We start from the raw sequence: 18734 nt of genomic DNA, 5'->3' as shown, positions 1-18734 counted from the left end.
AACCCTCTGACACTGCAGAGATCCAACAGGACACTCATACAAGTCAAGAGGTTATTTTGAAAGCCATGATCCTGTAAAAGGTCACAAGGCTGCTAAATGTCAGTTTTATTCCTTTTCAGTGTCTAATACAGATATCCAGCGTCCATTGTTGGCTTTCATTGTACTCTTCCAATATCACACTGACAAGTGGCAGTTTTTGCTCTGAGTAAAATATTGTGAGGTTTATTTGAGTGATATTCCTGTCTGCTAACATCAGTGTTGAGATAAATATTAAAAGAAAAAACAAGAATTTAACTTAGATATGACAAAAATTAATTATCATTTATTATGCATGCTATTGTTATGCTAATATGTATCAAACCTGCTTTGACCCCTGAAGTGATGAAATGTATGGAAATAACTATGGTGAGCAACCTGCAGTCTGAGGAAGGCCCACAGTTAGACCCATACCAATTTGCATACAGACACCACAGAGGAACTGATGATGTAATCACTAGTATAGTGCACATGGTCACTAAACACCTGGAGAATCCCAGGGCCTATGCCAGACTATTGTTTGTTGATTTTAGTTCAGCATGTAACATTTAATAACCCCATATATTACTTGAAGGATATGTTCACATTTTTTCAAGTCTTAAAACAACAGTCAGTTGCTCAAATGAACATTGAAATAGCTCACTGTAATCATTCCTCCTGTTCACACTGACCATTAGAAGATCCCTTCCTAATGTGCTTTCAATGTAAGTAATGGGGAACAAAATCCACCAGTCATTGATTTCTGCATGTTTTGTGCAAAAATGGATTCAAATGTTTATCTGAACCTACAGAGAGGTGCCAGACATCCAAATTAATCAAATCAAGTGGATATCTTCATTTTAATATAAAATTCCCTTGTTGTGTTTCCCTAGACTTTGTTTCCCTCATGCTAAATAACTCTGATGTCCAGGACCAGATGTATAAGTCTAAAATACAGAACTTTTTTACAGTGGTGTGATGAACATCATCTCACCCTAAACACAAAAGTTGGACTCTTTCAAGTACCTGGGCATCCACATGGATAATAAACCAGTATGAAATGTATCTGTCAGAGACGTGAACTGTCTGATCGAGAGCACTCAGGGAGCAGAACTATGCACTCTAAAGCGGTTAGAGACTTGAACCATCCAATGTAGAGCCTGCATGGAGTGAAAACATGCCCTTTGAAGCAGTCATAGACACAAACTGTCATATCTAGAGTGCACACGGAGCATAACTGTGTGCTCTAAAGTGGTCATAGACACAATGCAGAAGAGGAGTGAGATGGTTAGGGTTAGGGTAAGAATATCAGGGTCAGAGCCAATCAGAGGCACAGTAGGGGTGGGTCTTCACAGAATGAGGGTGGGAAAAAAAATAACACAAACTGGAAAATTGTTTGAACTCTCTTCCTGGTTCTGTAGTCCAAAACTACGGTGGCCCCTAAGGACAAAGCATATACAAGAGTGAAAGCACAAACATTAAGAAGAACACGCTCCAAATCCTCCTAGCAGCCTGGAGCACTTCAGGTGTTTTTCCTTTTTAATATGTATTTTGGTATTTGTAGCATTTCTTGATTTGGAGCATGCTTTTTTATTAATGTTTGTGCATTCACTCTTGTATGTGCTTTGTCCTTAGGGGCCACCATACAAAACCCTTTCTAAAGAATCAGGAGTCAAACCTGTTATTGTTGTTAGTTTGGAGATGAGTGGATAAAGCCAGTGCAGCACTGCACTATCAGCAATGTGGCTTGGCAGCTTGCCAGTTATTCCATATGTAAGAGATTATACAGATGGTTTTATGTTTGGCCACTAGATGGTAACATGAAACATGAAATGACACAGTGGTTGCATGAGTCAGTGCTGAAACATCAATGTTGAGGTGCAGATAAAATGAAGATCACACTCAATGTCAGGAGTTCATCAATTTAAATATGACAAAAGTTACAATTATCACCAAACACATTTAATGTCACTTAAAATTTAACACAGTACAAGATAATCTTAAACTGGACTGATATACTGTATATGCTTGGGAGTATATTATTGGCAGAAAGAATATTCCTGTTGATGTCAGTTGATTTCTGCCTGATTCTCTTTGTTTATTTTTACCAGGCAGTGACTCAAATGTAATGCTAATAAATGAGAAGCACAAACTGTTAAGTTTGGTCATAACATTTATATTGAAGAAGTTATGTGTTAATGTTGTTAGAAATGGAGATGTGTCAGCCTGCAGTTGTTTCTTCCAACCAACACTTCACAATACGGTACACAAAATTTAGCAAAGTTACTAAGGGTGTGCCTGAATACAAATACCTTATTCAGCAAAGCACAAATAGTGTTTTTTTTGTTTGTTTGGTTTTTTTACGAATATTTGTTTCATACAAATATTTCAAAACTATTGGTTTTCGAGAAGAGAAAAAAACATGTCAAATATCAGCGTGCAGGTTGGTTACATCACTAGTGCCATCGTCCCGTTTTAGCTTCCCCAAAGTTGTAAATGGAACCACGTTCCAGCTAGTTGTACTAATGTACTTTACATATTCATGTCTGTCTACTTTTTCCTCTCTTCTGTAGTATCAGGAACCTATTGCATGTTATCACTCACCATATTTACTGTAGACTGTTTGGATGCGGAGGACAAAAATATCAAACTTGGTGTAGGGAACTCATCCAGGTGTGGTCTTGCAACTTTCAAGGTAAATTTTGTGACATTATTTTTCACTTAAGAAGGAAGGGAGTGTAAAAATGACATAAGAACTGCAAACAGTCATGATAATGAGTATGCAAACTGTGACAAGCAGACAGCTTTAGACTGTAGGTGTACAGAATACTGTGGTTAAACCAGCTGTGTTTTATTTCATTTGAATTTTTTTCACCTAAGTGTAATTTTGATGTGGTTGTGGTTTCATCTTCTCTTTGAGAGTTTGAATTTTGTCATTAAAGTAACTCAGAAAATTTTGAACATTTCAAATGAAAATCTTATAAAACTCAGCTTTGCATACATAGTTGTTTGTTGTTTATGTTTTGGTGTTTGGCACATTTTATCCTTTATTGAGAGGAGACAGTAGAGTCAGACAGGAAACGAGGAGAGAGAGAGAGAGATGGGGATGACATGCAACTAAGATCTGCTGGAATCAAACTGGACATAAATGTTGTAGTTTTGTGGTATGAGTCTAAACCAGTACACTACAGGGATGACCAGTATGTTAGTGTTGTTCCAGTCTCTGCAAAAGGATTTGATGGTCAATTGTGTCGAATGCAGCACTAAGATACGTGGTGAATGTACCAGCCTGCAGTTGTTTCCTCTAATTTATTTTCATGCTAACTCCAAAACATAGTCAGAGTGCACAATCTGTAAACAAAATATAAAATATGTAGATGATTCATAAAATGGAGTTATTCAACTGGTGGGATGTCAAGTGCAGAAGACAAACCATCCTAGACCAATGTCTCTGTACCTTAAATTACCGAAAGAATTGTATGAAATTCTGTAGTAATGACCTCACATCATCATGTAAAAATATTTATATACATAACAAGGACTTGTATTATCTGACAAGTTATTTTTTGATGAAATATAGAACTTCAATGATTAGTCGATTATTCTCATTGCTACTTTATTGCTTTATTGTTTTTTCAAATTATTGTTTCAATCATTCTTCAAGCAAAAAGGGCAAATATTCTCTGGTTTCAGCTTCTTAAACATTATGATTTGCTCCTGAGCCCCAAAGGGGCGAAGACCCTATTGTATTTCATGTGTTTGTTGTCTTCTTCTTCTTCCTTTTCTTCTTTCTTTATTATTACGCCACTTCAACCCTTAATTTGACCCCCTAAACATGCTCAAAAACTCAGCACCACCTATGTATCTAATATGGCTGCCACGGCCCATAGGAATGTCGTAGAAAGATCGAACCAAAACTTAATTATTTGTCTCATCAAGACCTACAAATCATGCACTGACAACCCTGACCTAAATCCAACAGGAAGTCCACAATATGCCCATCAAAGTACAACTTTGCACCAATTTTGGACCCCCGAGAAACGCTATCTCCTCCCTGGGCGTTAATGGTATTGGCTTCAAACTTGAATACATGACTTATCACACTGTGCTGAACAAAAGTTGTTAAAAACTTTGTAATAACTCGAACAGTTTACATATTGTAAGCCCTGAAAGTTGTAGTGCCACATCACACCTTACAATGTAAACCAATGGGGAGGCCATCTCTAGGCATGGCCTTTGTGTCAAACAAATGGTTCTGATGTCTAAACTATAAGTCTAACCACTTTGAAACCTGTATCAATGGATTCCCGACAACATTTCCTACAAAAAAATGTGATTTTTAATGTAAGATTTGGCCAAAGTCATGGGATTTATGAGGATATTTCACAAGAAGAGTGACATTCTCCTCTCCAACTGAGAGGGAGAGAGAGAGAATAGGAGGGGGAGGGGGGTTGAATGGAGCTCATTGAGTGAGGGTGACAGTTTAGTGATAAAGTGCTGCAGAAAAATAAAATCAAAACTAAAATTTGTAGCTCTGTACTGCAGTTTTTCCTTTATTCGGGCCCAAATACCTAGCGGTTCACTCACACTCTCCATTCAAATATATGAGTATTTTTTATATGAGTATTTTTCTGTGTCCAGCTGCAGTTACTTATTGTCTCTACACACCTGACAGTACACATTTCAATCAAACTTTGACCAGGTCATGTGGGTTTAAAGTCTTTACTTTTCTAAAAATAAACTTGATGAAAATTAGGAAATTAATTTGCTTTACACACAAACTCATCAAGAGTTTTGTTTACTCATTGAAATTCATGTGAATGGGCCCAAAACTTTGATGCCACAGGTGTGAGCAAGACAGACATGTCTCACCCTGCAGAAAATTCTTATCCTCGCACCATTGAAATTTGATGCTTCGCCATGACAGAGGAAGTTGCTATAACTTTATTGTACATGCTCCAGTCTGCACCAAACTTTACATGTTTGATAAGAGTCCCAGCCTGAACACGTCTACATGACAATATTCCATCAGTGATGCAAACTGGCTGAATAGCGCCCCCTACGAAATTTCAGCAAAGCAGCCCCAGCAGCAGGCAAAACAGTGGACAAAGGAAGTGATGTTTATCTCCTTGCATTTTCTGAAAACAGCCCGGGTCTGAAAACATCTACATGCCCGTGACAGAAGACCTTCGATTGCGTCATGGCCCGACGTGCATGGAGGCGTGAGGGCCCGTTCAACACTGCTTGCAGGTTTAATTTATTATTGACCTCATTGGAAAATGTTCTTTGGAGCCACGTCTCATATAGATGGTTACAAACTTTCTAAGAAAAACCTGTTTTCTTTTTTTTTTCAAGGAATTTGAACATTATATTAGAAATACTGAATAATGTAGTAACCAGACACAAAATTATCTATAAGTATTTGAAGTAAGCAAAAAAAGGGGAAGAGGTTAGATGTGCAATAAGTTTCCTGAAACTGCTGTACAGGGGCTTTTAAGAAACAGATAACAATCTGTGGTTGCTGATACATTTAACACATCATAGTGGTGGAACAGCAGCACGTAACCAGGAAGCTTTGTGGTATTTTACTATTTAGCATAAATTCAATTTTAAGCAGGAACTTCTTGAACATGTTTATATTTTCCTACGTTAGTCCTGCTGTATTTCCCTACTTTAATTATCATTATTATTTGTAGTAGTAGTAGTAATGATAGCAGTAGTAGTACTCCGGCTGCTTTTCATTATGTGTTCACAGTACTTTTATTTGAGTTGAGTTTTTCATGATAAGGTTTTGCGTTCCTCTCCATGCCTCCATGTTTTTTTCAGTTCCATTTTGCGCATTGTCAGCATGTTTGTGTGAAACTTTCGGGAACATTGTAATAGTGGAAATAATGGTTTTAGTAGGAACAGAGATTAGCAAGATAAAATATTGCTCAGTAGGTCCAAGTGGACGAGATAAGACTTGTATCTGTACCAGTTTTGTTTGAGTATCTCTTGTAGTTTACGTTCAGATTTGCGTTTATTCATGTGTGAGACACTTTTATCCAAAGTGAGGTACAAATGAGGTACATGGAAAAGTTCAACCCTACATGCTTTTCACAGTCTGTACAGTGAGAAAGTGAAAAACAGGAAATTGCTGCAGTGACTGAGTGACAGCTTAACAAGATCTGCAAAACTTTGAGGGTGTTAACCAACAGCTTTTACAGATATGGACATGATGAAACCAAATATCAACTTCATATTGATAACAGGAAAGGTGAGTCATATCTTAGAAGTCCAAGTTGTTTTCTGTTCAGAATAAGATTTAGATTAACTAGCAGCTAATGTGCATCATTAAGAGAAAAATAAGTTAACAGCAATGTCCCGACATGTCAGTGACATGAGTCCATATATCTAGAAAATACTGTCTGAGGTTTTTATTAAAAGTTGTTCTTTCTGTTATGTCTTCAACAGTCTCTTTGGTAACAGCTAAGGCTATTAAAAAGAGTTGGTTGTGATGTGATAATATGTTTATTGATGAAAGGTTTCCTACTAGCAACAGTATAGAGATGCTATGTCACCCATAAGTTATGATGAACAGCATCTGTGTTTATCAGTCCTTTATGAAACTTATAACATTTATTCTAAATAGTAATATATGGATAGTGTTAGTAAGACATGGTGAATGTATCAGTACACATTCTACTCTACTCTTTTTAAACTTACATGTCAGGGTTTATTAATGATTGTTAATAACCTGTGTATCTTGAATGTCATTTTGTACAAGAACCAAAACATTTGTAACAGTTTTTAGCAGTTTCAGCTTGTTGTGTGTGACACTATTGCTACTGAGTAAAGTTAACATAATGTTGTATTGGTGCTATATTGAACCAAACTGGGTACAATTTTGCCACAGTGATGTTTAGTGTGTAAAATCTGTCTTATAAAAGTTCTTAAGCAACATAACTTAAGACAGGAGAAGATGATATGATGAAAATGAACCTATAGAGTAGCTGATGGTGTTTTTTGTTGTTGTTGTTTTAAATTATGTTGATGTTTATGTTTATGCATATTAGCCATAGCTTTCATTTTTACCAAATGATATCATAAGAAATATAAATTATAATAAATGCCATTACAAAAAGTCATTTGTCAAATGAAAGAACTTAAAACTAAAACATTTCATACTGTTTACAACCTAAACAGAATATAAAAACAACAACATAAGAAATATCAAGTGTCATTTCTTCCTACCATCACCCAGCAGGTTTTCACTTCTGTAATACGTTGTGAAACACTTCATGGTCCTTTTTTCTCTTTCTTATCACATAAGAAACTATTATTGACTTAATTATTTATTATTGTAATCCCACTGCTCATTATTGTAATTAATTATTTATTAAATATGTTCTTTGGAGTCACGTTTCACATAGACGGTTACAAACTTTCTAAGAAAAACCTGTTTTCTTTTTTCAAGGAATTTGAACATTATATTAGAATTATTGAATAATGTAGTAACCAGACACTAAATTGTCTGACAGTAACACTTCTAATTTCATTATTTTGTTTTATTAATTATCATTTTTTGTATTACCCCCACATGTTCTGCATTTTTGCAAATAGCAAAAAAAAAAAAAAAAAAAAAAAAAGGAGGAAGAGGTTAAATTGTGCAATAACTTCTCCTGAAACTGCTGTACAGGGGCTGTTCAGAAGCAGATAACAATCTGTGGTCACTGATACATTTAACACATCATAGTGATGGAACAGCAGCACGTAACCAGGAAGCTTTGTGGTATTTTACTATTTAGCATGAATACAATTTTAAGCAGGAACTTCTTGAACATGTTTATATTTTCCTGTTAGGCCTTCTGTATTTCCCTACTTTAATTATCATTATTATTTGTAGTAGTAGTAGTAATGATAGCAGTAGTAGTACTCCTGCTGCTTTTCATTATGTGTTCACAGTACTTTTATTTGTGAGTTGAGTTTTCATGATCAGGTTTTGCGTTCCTCTCCATGCCTCCATGTTTTCTCCAGTTCCATTTTGTGCATGGTCGGCATGTTTGTGTGAAACTTTGGGGAACATTGTGATAGTAGAAATAATTGTTTTGGTAGGAACAGAGATTAGTAGATGCTAAAAAACCGTGTGAAATGTGAGAAATAAAGCTTGAGATATATACTGCTATACAGCTGGGGAACAGGAGATGTGTATCTGTGTCTGTGTGTGTGTGTGTGTGTGTCTGTCAAAGGCTACTTTTGGGGACAAATTTCAGATTAACCTTATTTTGAGGTCTGATTAACCAGACTGAACGGCACAAAATACTAACGACTCATTCATTACTTATCAGCTACTCTGCAGCTCTCCTCAGCTTTACGGAGCTTTATAGAGAGTTTCAGCTCATTGTTTATCTGTCACCCTCTTGGTTCACTCTCTGCACTCTTATAGCTTCATTTTCAGCCACAGCAGGCAGCTGTTATCAGAGGAAAAGCTCTAAAAACCCACTGTACACGCCCTGCTCAGCACCAACAGACAGTTTGCTATAGACTATCTGGTGAACATAGTGGAGCATTTAGCAGTCAAAGATCCAGATATTTCCCTCAGGAGTTGGTAGAGAGCAAAAACAGAGCCAAAAAAGAGTGAATATTGGACTTCCATTCACCAGGTGAATGAGACTAACCTTTGTCCTAATATTCATGTCTTTTTTAATGCTCCTGCATGCTTTATAGCAAGAATGCCAATCGCAACAATCTTGAAAAAGTACAACTTCTCTCTTCTTTAGAAGTCTAAGTAGAGGAACCTCCTGTGTCTCATACTCACCACTCAATCAGGTTGAGATCCTGCAGCTTTCAAAAGTAAATTTTGTGCGTTTCCTTTGTACTTTTTTGTTTTACTGTCTGTCATACATGTAGAGGCAATAATGGTGTAACTCTATATATAATGTAGCACATAAAAACTGAATTTGGTGATGCAAAACAAGGAAAAAAGAGATGCAAACAGTCATGAAAACCAACATGCAAACAGTGACAGTTTATTGCTGTCCAACCAGTAAGTTTCTCCCTCTCTTCCCCTCTATAAAAATTTGACATGTGAGAAATACAAGTATCTGTCTGTCTCATAAACAAACAATATGAAAAACTTGTGATAATAGCTAACAACACGGAAAATATACAGTATTTTGAATAATAAAACTGAGTTAAAGTAAGACACATAATATAGAAACATAGAAACAGGGACGAATGAGAATAAAGGTAGTGGCACTGCTTAGAAATGTCTTCCAGGAATTCCTGGAAATGATGAAAGCTGGGTTTTATATTTTCATTGGAAATATTCACATGAAGTTACTTTCATGACAAAGTTCAAACTCTCAAAGGAAGATAAAACCACAACCCTGTATGTGACATCTTTGAGGATGTTACATATCCTGTGTCGTTTTGGCCAATCGGAGAGTGATGTGATCTGAGATCAGTTAATTATAAATGTGTTTCAGTGCTTTCACTCACCATATTTACTGTAGACTGTTTGGATGCAGAGGACCAAACATCAACCTCTGTGTAGGGAACTCATCCAGGTGTGGTCTTGCAGCTTTCGAGGTAAGTTTTGTGACATTTTTCACTTGTGTATGTAGAGATTGTAAAAATGACATTAGAACTGCAAACAGTCATGATAATGAGTATGCAAACTGTGACAAGTGGACAGCTTTGGACTGTAGGTGTACAGAATACTGTGGTTAAACCAACTGTGTTTTATTTCATTTGCGTTTTTTTCCCGTAAATACCATTTTGATGTGTAAAAGTTGTGTAACAAAGACAAAAAGAGGTGAGAAAATGACTAAAAAGATAATAACATTCAGAACTTTTCACTATTTTGAATGAAATAAAATGAGCTAAATAAAGAAGAATGAAGAAACAAATATTCATTATTATATTTCTGTATTACTTGTATTTACTGTATGTTCTGAGCCAACATTGATCCACATAGAGGTATTTATATTGATATTTCCAGTTTTGATGACAGCTGAGATATAAAAGAGTTTCCTCTGCTGTGATGATATGAAAAGAAATAAAATAAGATAAAAAATAAAAGTCAAACAGAGGGATAGAGTTACACAAACCAAGATAGATTACAGTCAATTAATGATTCCATCCCATAAGTGTTTCTTTTGTTTGTTTGTTTTATATGTTGGTTGTTTTTGGTGTTTGGTACATTTTATCCTTTATTGAGAGGAGACAGTAGAGTCAGACAGGAAATGAGGTGAGAGAGAGAGAGATGGGGATGACATGCAACTAAGATCTGCTGGAATCAAACTGGACATAAATGTTGTAGTTTTGTGGTATGAGTCTAAACCAGTACGCTACAGGGATGACCAGTATGTTAGTGTTGTTAAACATGGTGAATGTACCAGCCTGCAGTTGTTTCCTCTAATTTATTTTCATGCTAACTCCAAAACATAGTCAGAGTGCACAATCTATAAACAAAATATAAAATATGCAGATGATTCATAAAATGGTTTGGTCAGACATGCAAACCTCCTTGTCCAAAATCAGAGAGCACAGAGTTATTCAACTGGTGGGATGTCAAGTGCAGAAGACAAAACATCCTAGACCAATGTCTCTGTACCTTAAAATACTGAAATAACTGTATGACATTCTGTAGTAATGACCTCACATCATCATGTAAAAATATTTATATACATCACAAGGACTTGTATTATCTGACAAGTTATTTTTTGATGAAATATAGAACTTCAATGAGTAGTCGATTATTCTCATTGCTACTTTATTGCTTTATTGTTTTTTTCAAATTATTGTTTCAATCATTCTTCAAGCAAAAAGACCAAATATTCTCTGGTTTCAGCTTCTTAAATGTTGTGATTTGTTCCTTTTCTTTGTCATATGCAACAGTACATTAAAAATCTTTAGGATTTGGATTGTTGGTCAGAAAAAAACAGTAAACTGAAGACATCCCCGCGGGGAGTGCCATTTTTACAGTGTATAAAACACTACATTTTATAAACTCAAAGGTTAATCATTTATCAGGAAAATAATCAGCAGCTTAATCAATGATGAAAATAATTGTTAATTGCAGCCTTGAAGAAATATTATTAGGAGAAAATGTAACAAAGACACTTTTTTATGGCTATAATATACACTGTATTTATGTGAACTTGCACCTCAAGACTTTAGTGATGTCACTTAACAATGTTATGTAGATATTAAAAAACTTCCATAAACTGATCTCTCATACAACAGGTTTCACTCTGAAGAAGAAGAAGATTTCTACATCAACACCTCACAGATGGAAAGCAATGATTACAGCAATGTCACATCCCAAAATAATGGTCATAACTACACTGACTATGATTATAGCATTGAAACCTATGTGATGACATGCGTAATCATTAGTATCGGCCTTCCTTTGACTCTAGCGGCCATCTACTCTCTTTATTCCCAGGTGAGTACTTTATGACTAAGATTTATTAATTTTAGGTCATGTGTCTGTCATACAGTCTGTCTGTAAAGAATCTTCATCCTGCTTGGGGGCTGGAAGGAAGTCTTGTAATGACCTATAAATTTAAGCTAATTGGACCTGAAACACATGCAGTTAACATGTGTAGCTTCATTTCAGCTTCTCTTAAGGTGAAGTTAACAGAATCATTAACTTGTAGAGAAGAAATTGTCATAAAAGATTTGTCAGGACAATTTGTACAGCATTATTTGAGCTCATTATTTTGGGATTTGATTTAAACAATCAAGAAATATGTGTTCTATATATATGTATATGTTCTTGTTGTTGTTGAGTCTTGTAACATTGATTGGCCAGTGTGTCATATTTGATGACACATTGGTCGATGCATGAATGTTTCTGACTGCAATTGCTGGGCAGAACAAAATGACATATTTATTATTACTTATAATTCCATCCACTTGTATTTTTGCACATTTTGTGCAAAGGTCCTAAATGAAAATTGAAAAAAAAATGTTTCCAGCTGCTTTTTTTTATTTCTACCATTGTTTTCTTGCAGGTGCAAAATAACAATGTTGCTCCAATCTTCATCATCAACCTCCTCATCTCTGACATCATTCAGTTCTGCTACATGATCGTCTTAGTGGCAAAACCTGACTGGAAGATCTATGAAATCTTCTGTTATATTTACTATTATAGTGTGCTGGCCAGTGTTGGCTTCATGGTGTGTGTCGCCCTGGAAAGGTAGCTATCTGTCTATTCTGTATGTTTTTAGCTACTTCCATGTGTATGACCATTATATTACCATATATATCTGAATCTCCTTAAAGTCAGGAATATTCTGTATCTGATGATAGACTGTGTATCTTGTGTTTCAGGTATTTGGGAATTGCATGGCCACTGTGGTACCACGTCAGAAGAACCATCAAGATCTCTCTTGTAGTCTGTGTCGTGGTCTGGACCCTTCCTCTTGTTTATGTCCTTCCTGTCTATTTCTCGGTTAAATTTGAGATCTCAGAAACCATTTTCGCTGTCTTTCTCCTCGTTCCTTTCCCATTGCTCATATTCTTCCTGGGTGGGACCCTCAAATCGCTGTTTGCTGCCATCTCGGTCTCCTCTGATGAAAAACGACGAATTGTGGGAATTTTGGTCCTGGTGCTGCTCATCTACACGCTGGTGTTTCTACCCACCATCATCTGGTACCTGGTAGAAGACGCCAGCGATAATCATACCTTCAACAACCTGACTTTCATTCTTCTCAGATTCAGTCCCCTTGCAGACTTGATTCTGTATGTTTTCATGAGGAAAGGGGCCATAGACAAGCTTTTGGCCTCTCTGTGTTGTTGCAGAATGGACAGTGATGATAACAGCAGATCGTCAGTATGAAAGATAACAACATGTACACAGTCAGCTCCATGCAGGCAGAGAAAGAGGGAGAACGAAAAGGGAGAAAACAGATGTTAACTGTAATGTGTCTGAATGTTAACTAAAATGCACTTAAACTAGCAAAAAAGAGATAAATAAAGTGTTTGCTGTATGACAACAAAAGACTTTGTGCCACATCATTAGTTGAAATGTTTGTGTCAGTTATGCTCAAAGAAAACTACTAAGACTGGTTGTTGTCAGCCAGTGGTGTGACCATCACAAGTAGATGAAAAGGAAGCATTGTTTTGATTATTTTGTGAGAGAAGTGGTTGGTGGGAAATGTTTGTCCATGCAGGTTAACTTTTTCTGGTTCACTGTTAGGGCTTCAACAAATGTCCATTAAGTTGATGTCTATCATTATTATCCTTTGAAGGGGACATAGCATGCTTTTTGTGATTTTCTGTCATTTATATTCATACTTTCAGTCTGCCGAGGGGCAGCTTCCTGGAGCTGGCCAATCAGAACAGAGTAGGCTCATCAAGGGGGGGCCTTAAAGAGACAGGAGCTAAAACGACCTATTTCAGACAGAGGCTGAACTGAGGGGCTGCATAAAGGGGCAGTATTAGATAAATAAGGAGTTTTTTGAACTGTAAGTCATGCAGAAATATTCCAGTAGAGCCCCAGAATAAAACTATAGACCTGGAAATGTGCATGTTATGTCCCCTTTAATCAAAGAAGCAAAACAGATATTATTAGTTGATCAACTGAGCTGTTCAACACCATGATCACCCTGTTATTATAGCTACCACTCCGTCTTATTTCTACAGGGAGATCATCATATCAAGTCTATAGACTTTCTTCTTCTTTAGCCTCTCATACACATTATAATATGTTACCTTTTCCTACTTATAACTATGTATGTCTATTATTGTGTGTGGGGGGTATTTTTATGCATAAAAGTTAAACAACATATGATTTATTTCTTTTTATTTAATATAAGTTATATTTTGGGGGGTTTTGTGGTTGGCATGCTATGGCTTGGCAATACTGATAACATCTTATATTATTATATGCAGTACTTTTATAAGAAATTGTAAATTTTCTGGAAATTCTATAAAAATATGTTTCTAGTCAAAAATGAGAATGTTTCCTTTTTACTAATTATGTGAATTAAACCCTACAAATCAACAAAATATCTGCTGATTGTTTCTTGTGTATATCATCATATAGCACAACTCTACTGTTGTGTAATACCATGGAGACATTTTGCTTCTTTTTTTTTTTCAAATCACCAACGTATGTTTATTCGTGTTAAGTTCTCATACTTTTTTAAATAATAATGTGGAGCAGAAATTATATCATATTTTTCACTATAAGTTACAGTAGTGAGGCCTACTGTACATTTCCTCCTTCTATAACTTGTTGACTACCAACTGTTGCACTAATCAGCTGACACTGCAACAGCAGAGATCCAACAAAAACATATTTCCCACAATCTCTTTAAATACTTTGACTTTCTGCAGGGTGACACTTTATAGAGAAAAACATACATTTTCAGAAGATAACGTATGATTGCTAAGAGCTTAAGGTTACTACTTGATAAGTTGTATAGTGTACACAAAAGATGATAAATTATAGTAGTTGTAATGTATTTAATCATATGTGATTAAAGAACAGTTTAAAAAAACAAGTACTGAGTCATTTGAACTCCATTCAGAGCACACATCTGTCATTTTACTCTCCCCAGCCCAAAATACCTGTTTGATTAGTCCACAGATACCTTTGGAACTGAAATCTTGTATTTTAAAGTTTTCTCTCTGACTTTTTAGGCATTACTGTGACTGAATTTCTCTGCACACTTTATGTGCATTGCAATGGCAGAACTGAAAAAGTTTTGGCTAACCTGAAGGATAAAAACTCATTTAGAGCAACAAACAGTCCTGATTGTCTGCTCATATGAAAAAAATAACTAAAAAGCCACAAGCACAACAGACTAATGTGAGCTACATGACATATTTCCATCCAGCCTGAATGATACCTTCATATAACTGATTAGATGTATAGGTTAAATGGCCATGGAGTGAGTTATCCTAAGTGATGTACAAATAAGGTACATGGAAAAGTTCAACCCTAAAAAGGCAGCTGTCTCATGCTGTTGTTAAAGTGTATGCAGCAGCTGTTTCCTCCTGTCATGAGAGTTTTGGCTATAGACCTGTCTCTGCCCCCCAGTGGAATGTGTCGGTGGTGCATGAGGCCCTAGTGAGTGATCCCTATGAGCCTCTGGAGCGCTCCTCTCTGAAGGCGTTGTCATTCAAAACAGCTTTGCTGCTTGCGCTGACCTCAGCTATGAGGGTGAGCGAACTGTGCGCCCTGACGGTTCACCCTAGCTGTTTCGTGGTGACCACAGCGGGGCTACTCTCAGACTGCCTGACTGATTTTTTATAACTATCAGATTTATAGTTTCTAACCCTCTGACACTCCAGAGATCCAACAGGACACTCATACAAGTCAAGAGGTTATTTTGAAAGCCATGATCCTGTAAAAGGCCACAAGGCTGCGAAATGTCAGTTTTATTCCTTTTCAGTGTCTAATACAGATATCCAGCGTCCATTGTTGGCTTTCATCGTACTCTTCCAATATCAAACTAACAAGTGGCAGTTTTTGCTCTGAGCAAAATATTGTGAGGTTTATTTGAGTGATATTCCTGTCTGTTAACATCAGTGTTGAGATGAATATTAAAAGAAAAAACAAGAATTTAACTTAGATATGACAAGAATTAATTATCATCTATTATGCATGCTATTGTTATGCTAATATGTATCAAACCTGCTTTGACCCCCAAAGTGATGAAATGTATGGAAAAAACTATGGTGAGCAACCTGCGGTCTGAGGAAGGCCCACAGTAAAAAAAAATAACACAAACTGGAAAATTGTTTGAACTCTCTTCCTGGTTCTGTCGTCCAAAACTACGGTGGCCCCTAAGGACAAAGCATATACAAGAGTGAAAGCACAAACATTAAGAAGAACATGCTCCAAATCCTCCTAGCAGCCTGGAGCACTTCAGGTGTAGCGATTAGCTTTGTAGCATTTTTCTTGTTTCATGTGTTTTTCCTTTTTTATATGTATTTGTAGCATTTCTTGATTTGGAGCATGCTTTTTTATTAATGTTTGTTTGCATTCACACTTGTATGTGCTTTGTCCTCAGGGGCCACCATACAAAACCCTTTTAATGAATCAGGAGTCAAACCTGTTATTGTTGTTAGTTTGGAGATGAGTGGATGAAGCCAGTGCAGCACTGCACCATCAGCAATGTGGCTTGGCAGCTTGCCAGTTATTCCATATGTAGGAGATTATACAGATGGTTTTATGTTTGGCCATCATGGTAGCATGAAACATGAAATGACACAGTGGTTGCATGAGTCAGTGCTGAAACATCAATGTTGAGGTGCAGATAAAATGAAGATCACACTCAATGTCGGGAGTTCATCAGTTTAAATATGACAAAAGTTACAATTATCACCAAACACATTTAATGTCACTTAAAACTTAACAAACTACAAGATAATCTTAAACTGGACTGATATACTGTATATGCTTGGGAGTATATTATTGGCAGAAAGAATATTCCTGTTGATGTCAGTTGTTTTCTGCCTTATTCTCTTTGCTTATTTTTACCAGACTGTGACTCGAATGTAATGCTAATAAATGAGAAGCACAAACTGTTAAGTTTGGTCATAACATTTATATTGAAGAAGTTATGTGTTAATGTTGTTAGAAATGGACATGTGTCAGCCTGCAGTTGATTCTTCCAACCAACACTTTACAATACGGTACATAAAATTTAACTAAGTTACTAGGGGTGTGCCTGAATACAAATATCTTATTCAGCAAAGCACAAATAGTTGTTTTTTTTTTGGTTTTTTTGGTTTTTTTTGCGAATATTTGTTTCATACAAATATTTTAAAAATTATTTGTTTTCGGGGAAAAAAACCCCAAAAAAACCCAACATGTCAAATACCAGCGTGCAGGTCGGCTACATCGCTATCTCAGTCTCTCTCCTCTGCTCTGCTGTTACGTCTGTCAGCAGGTCTCAACGAGGGGAGTCACATCCACCTGCTACAGGAAGCACATTTTCTTATAAGGACATCACTCCCGGAGTTGGAGGTGTTCCCCAGAGATAAAGCTGAGCTGCTGACATACACGAAGTGCTCCCAAGGGACTCAACAAATACAGACGCAAATACAAATACTGAGCCCTCTACACATCCCTAGTGGGTACCCATCTACCCTGTCTATGAGCATTCATTGGTTTCGAGCCTTTCGATTATCATTACTCAATATTTAGTCAGAGCAGACCATACTCATGCTCTTAGATTCTTCCTCGTAGCAAACATTTTAGTAACTTTGCATAATTTTGAGTCTGCATATTTTTGGAGCATCCTAATACGATGTCTTTGCAGTGGACTTTGACTAGCTGCCTATCGTGATTACTACAACTAAGGAGGACAGTTTACTAGTTTCTCAATAAGCAAACTCATCAGTCAAATGTATCAGCACGTTCATCAGTACATGACTGCATCACTGTCAGTGTATTAACTACGCTCATCAGCAGTGAATGCATCATTCTTCATATGGTCTGACACTGTCAGCTCACTCTGTCTCAGCAATAGCTATGTTAAGTATTGTGCTTCAAGAGCTGTACATTCAGTCAGATCAAAGCTTTCTCATATTAGCATTGCTCATAGGGTAATAGCTCAGCAGCTGTATTTGTACAGAGTTGGGAGTATGATTACTCCGTAGCTGGAGTCTCTAATATGCTTTTATCAAGGGAGCTATGTACTGCTAACTGTGTTTCTCTTCCACATTATGGGGAGCTATACTTCTACAAGCTGTTTTTGTCAGTGACAATGGTGTCTGGGTTTAGTCTTTCAGCTAATATCTGTTTATTAGATTCATTCATACATGTTAACACCTCGTTTTGTCGACCTTAATGAGTCTAAGGTGGGTGTTTTGTCAACTCTTATTCATTCAATCTGAAATTTAAGTGTTATTTCTGTCTTACCTTTAATTTAATATTTTACAGTCTAAGCAATTTAAACAAAAGTACTCTTCATATATTAAACTATGACTCAGTATTGTTTGTTTTCCAGGTCAGTGCTGACCTAGTCAATACAGGGGGTGTTTGTCTCTGTTGATTTTAATCTCTTTAGCTGAAAAGAATTTATTTTCCATGTCATGTCCAATATTATGTTTCATGTCTTAGCAAAATATACCATCTTCATAATTAAATGCGGCCCATTTCACTCCTGCTTGGTAAGTAGGCATTCTGTAGGGGAAAACATTAAGCTGTGTATTTCTTTTAACGATGGGGGCCTCTCGCCTCAAAATCTCCCGTACCATCTATTACTTCTATACTTAATCATCTCTTATCATCCGGTAGAATAAACATTATCTTTGCTTCATTCACTTGTTGTTCTCCTATGTATGGAGCTTTTGATAAGTTCAGTCAGGAAGACTATCTTCGCACGCGTAGGCCATAGTTTTATATCTCATATCATTCTGCATTCACATCTCACCCATTTTTACTCATTATTCCTTGGTTGTCTTTGCCAGGGCTGTCAATCGAGATATCAGTTGCTTACATCAGCGAGTCACATCTGTCCAATAGCAGTAGCAGCACACCTTCATCATAGTCTATCATCTGCTGCTGTCTTTCATGTAAGTTAGCATTATTCAGGGCATTCTTTTAGGATAGGTACAGCTGCTTCTGCTGCCAACAAGGCATTTCATCTGCCTCCCTGCAACAACTGGGATGGTAGTCGTCCTCCGCCTACACCTCCTACATTCAGCACAGTTCTCACAATCAAAGTTCTCTGAAGCCTTAATCTTGGTAAGTCATGCATATAACTGGT

At 36.6% G+C, this 18734-nt stretch overlaps 2 protein-coding genes across 2 annotated transcripts in view; both read left to right on the top strand.

The window, feature by feature from the left end:
- Positions 1 to 18734, top strand: part of LOC121911369 (G-protein coupled receptor 4-like) — a 36024-nt gene that overhangs the window by 8698 nt on the left and 8592 nt on the right. The gene's annotated exons all lie outside the window — the stretch shown is intronic.
- On the top strand, positions 9439 to 13295 carry LOC121911370 (ovarian cancer G-protein coupled receptor 1-like). The gene is made up of 4 exons (XM_042432762.1): positions 9439 to 9585; positions 11245 to 11446; positions 12018 to 12202; positions 12337 to 13295. The coding sequence occupies exons 2-4, from the start codon at positions 11291 to 11293 to the stop codon at positions 12842 to 12844; spliced, it is 849 nt and encodes a 282-aa protein (XP_042288696.1). The 5' UTR covers positions 9439 to 9585; positions 11245 to 11290; the 3' UTR covers positions 12845 to 13295.

This window comes from Thunnus maccoyii, chromosome 14 (assembly GCF_910596095.1).
Source record: "Thunnus maccoyii chromosome 14, fThuMac1.1, whole genome shotgun sequence".
Taxonomy (NCBI): Eukaryota; Metazoa; Chordata; class Actinopteri; order Scombriformes; family Scombridae; genus Thunnus; species Thunnus maccoyii.
Note: the sequence above shows the minus strand (reverse complement) of the source record. Positions and strands in the feature narration are given on the sequence as shown.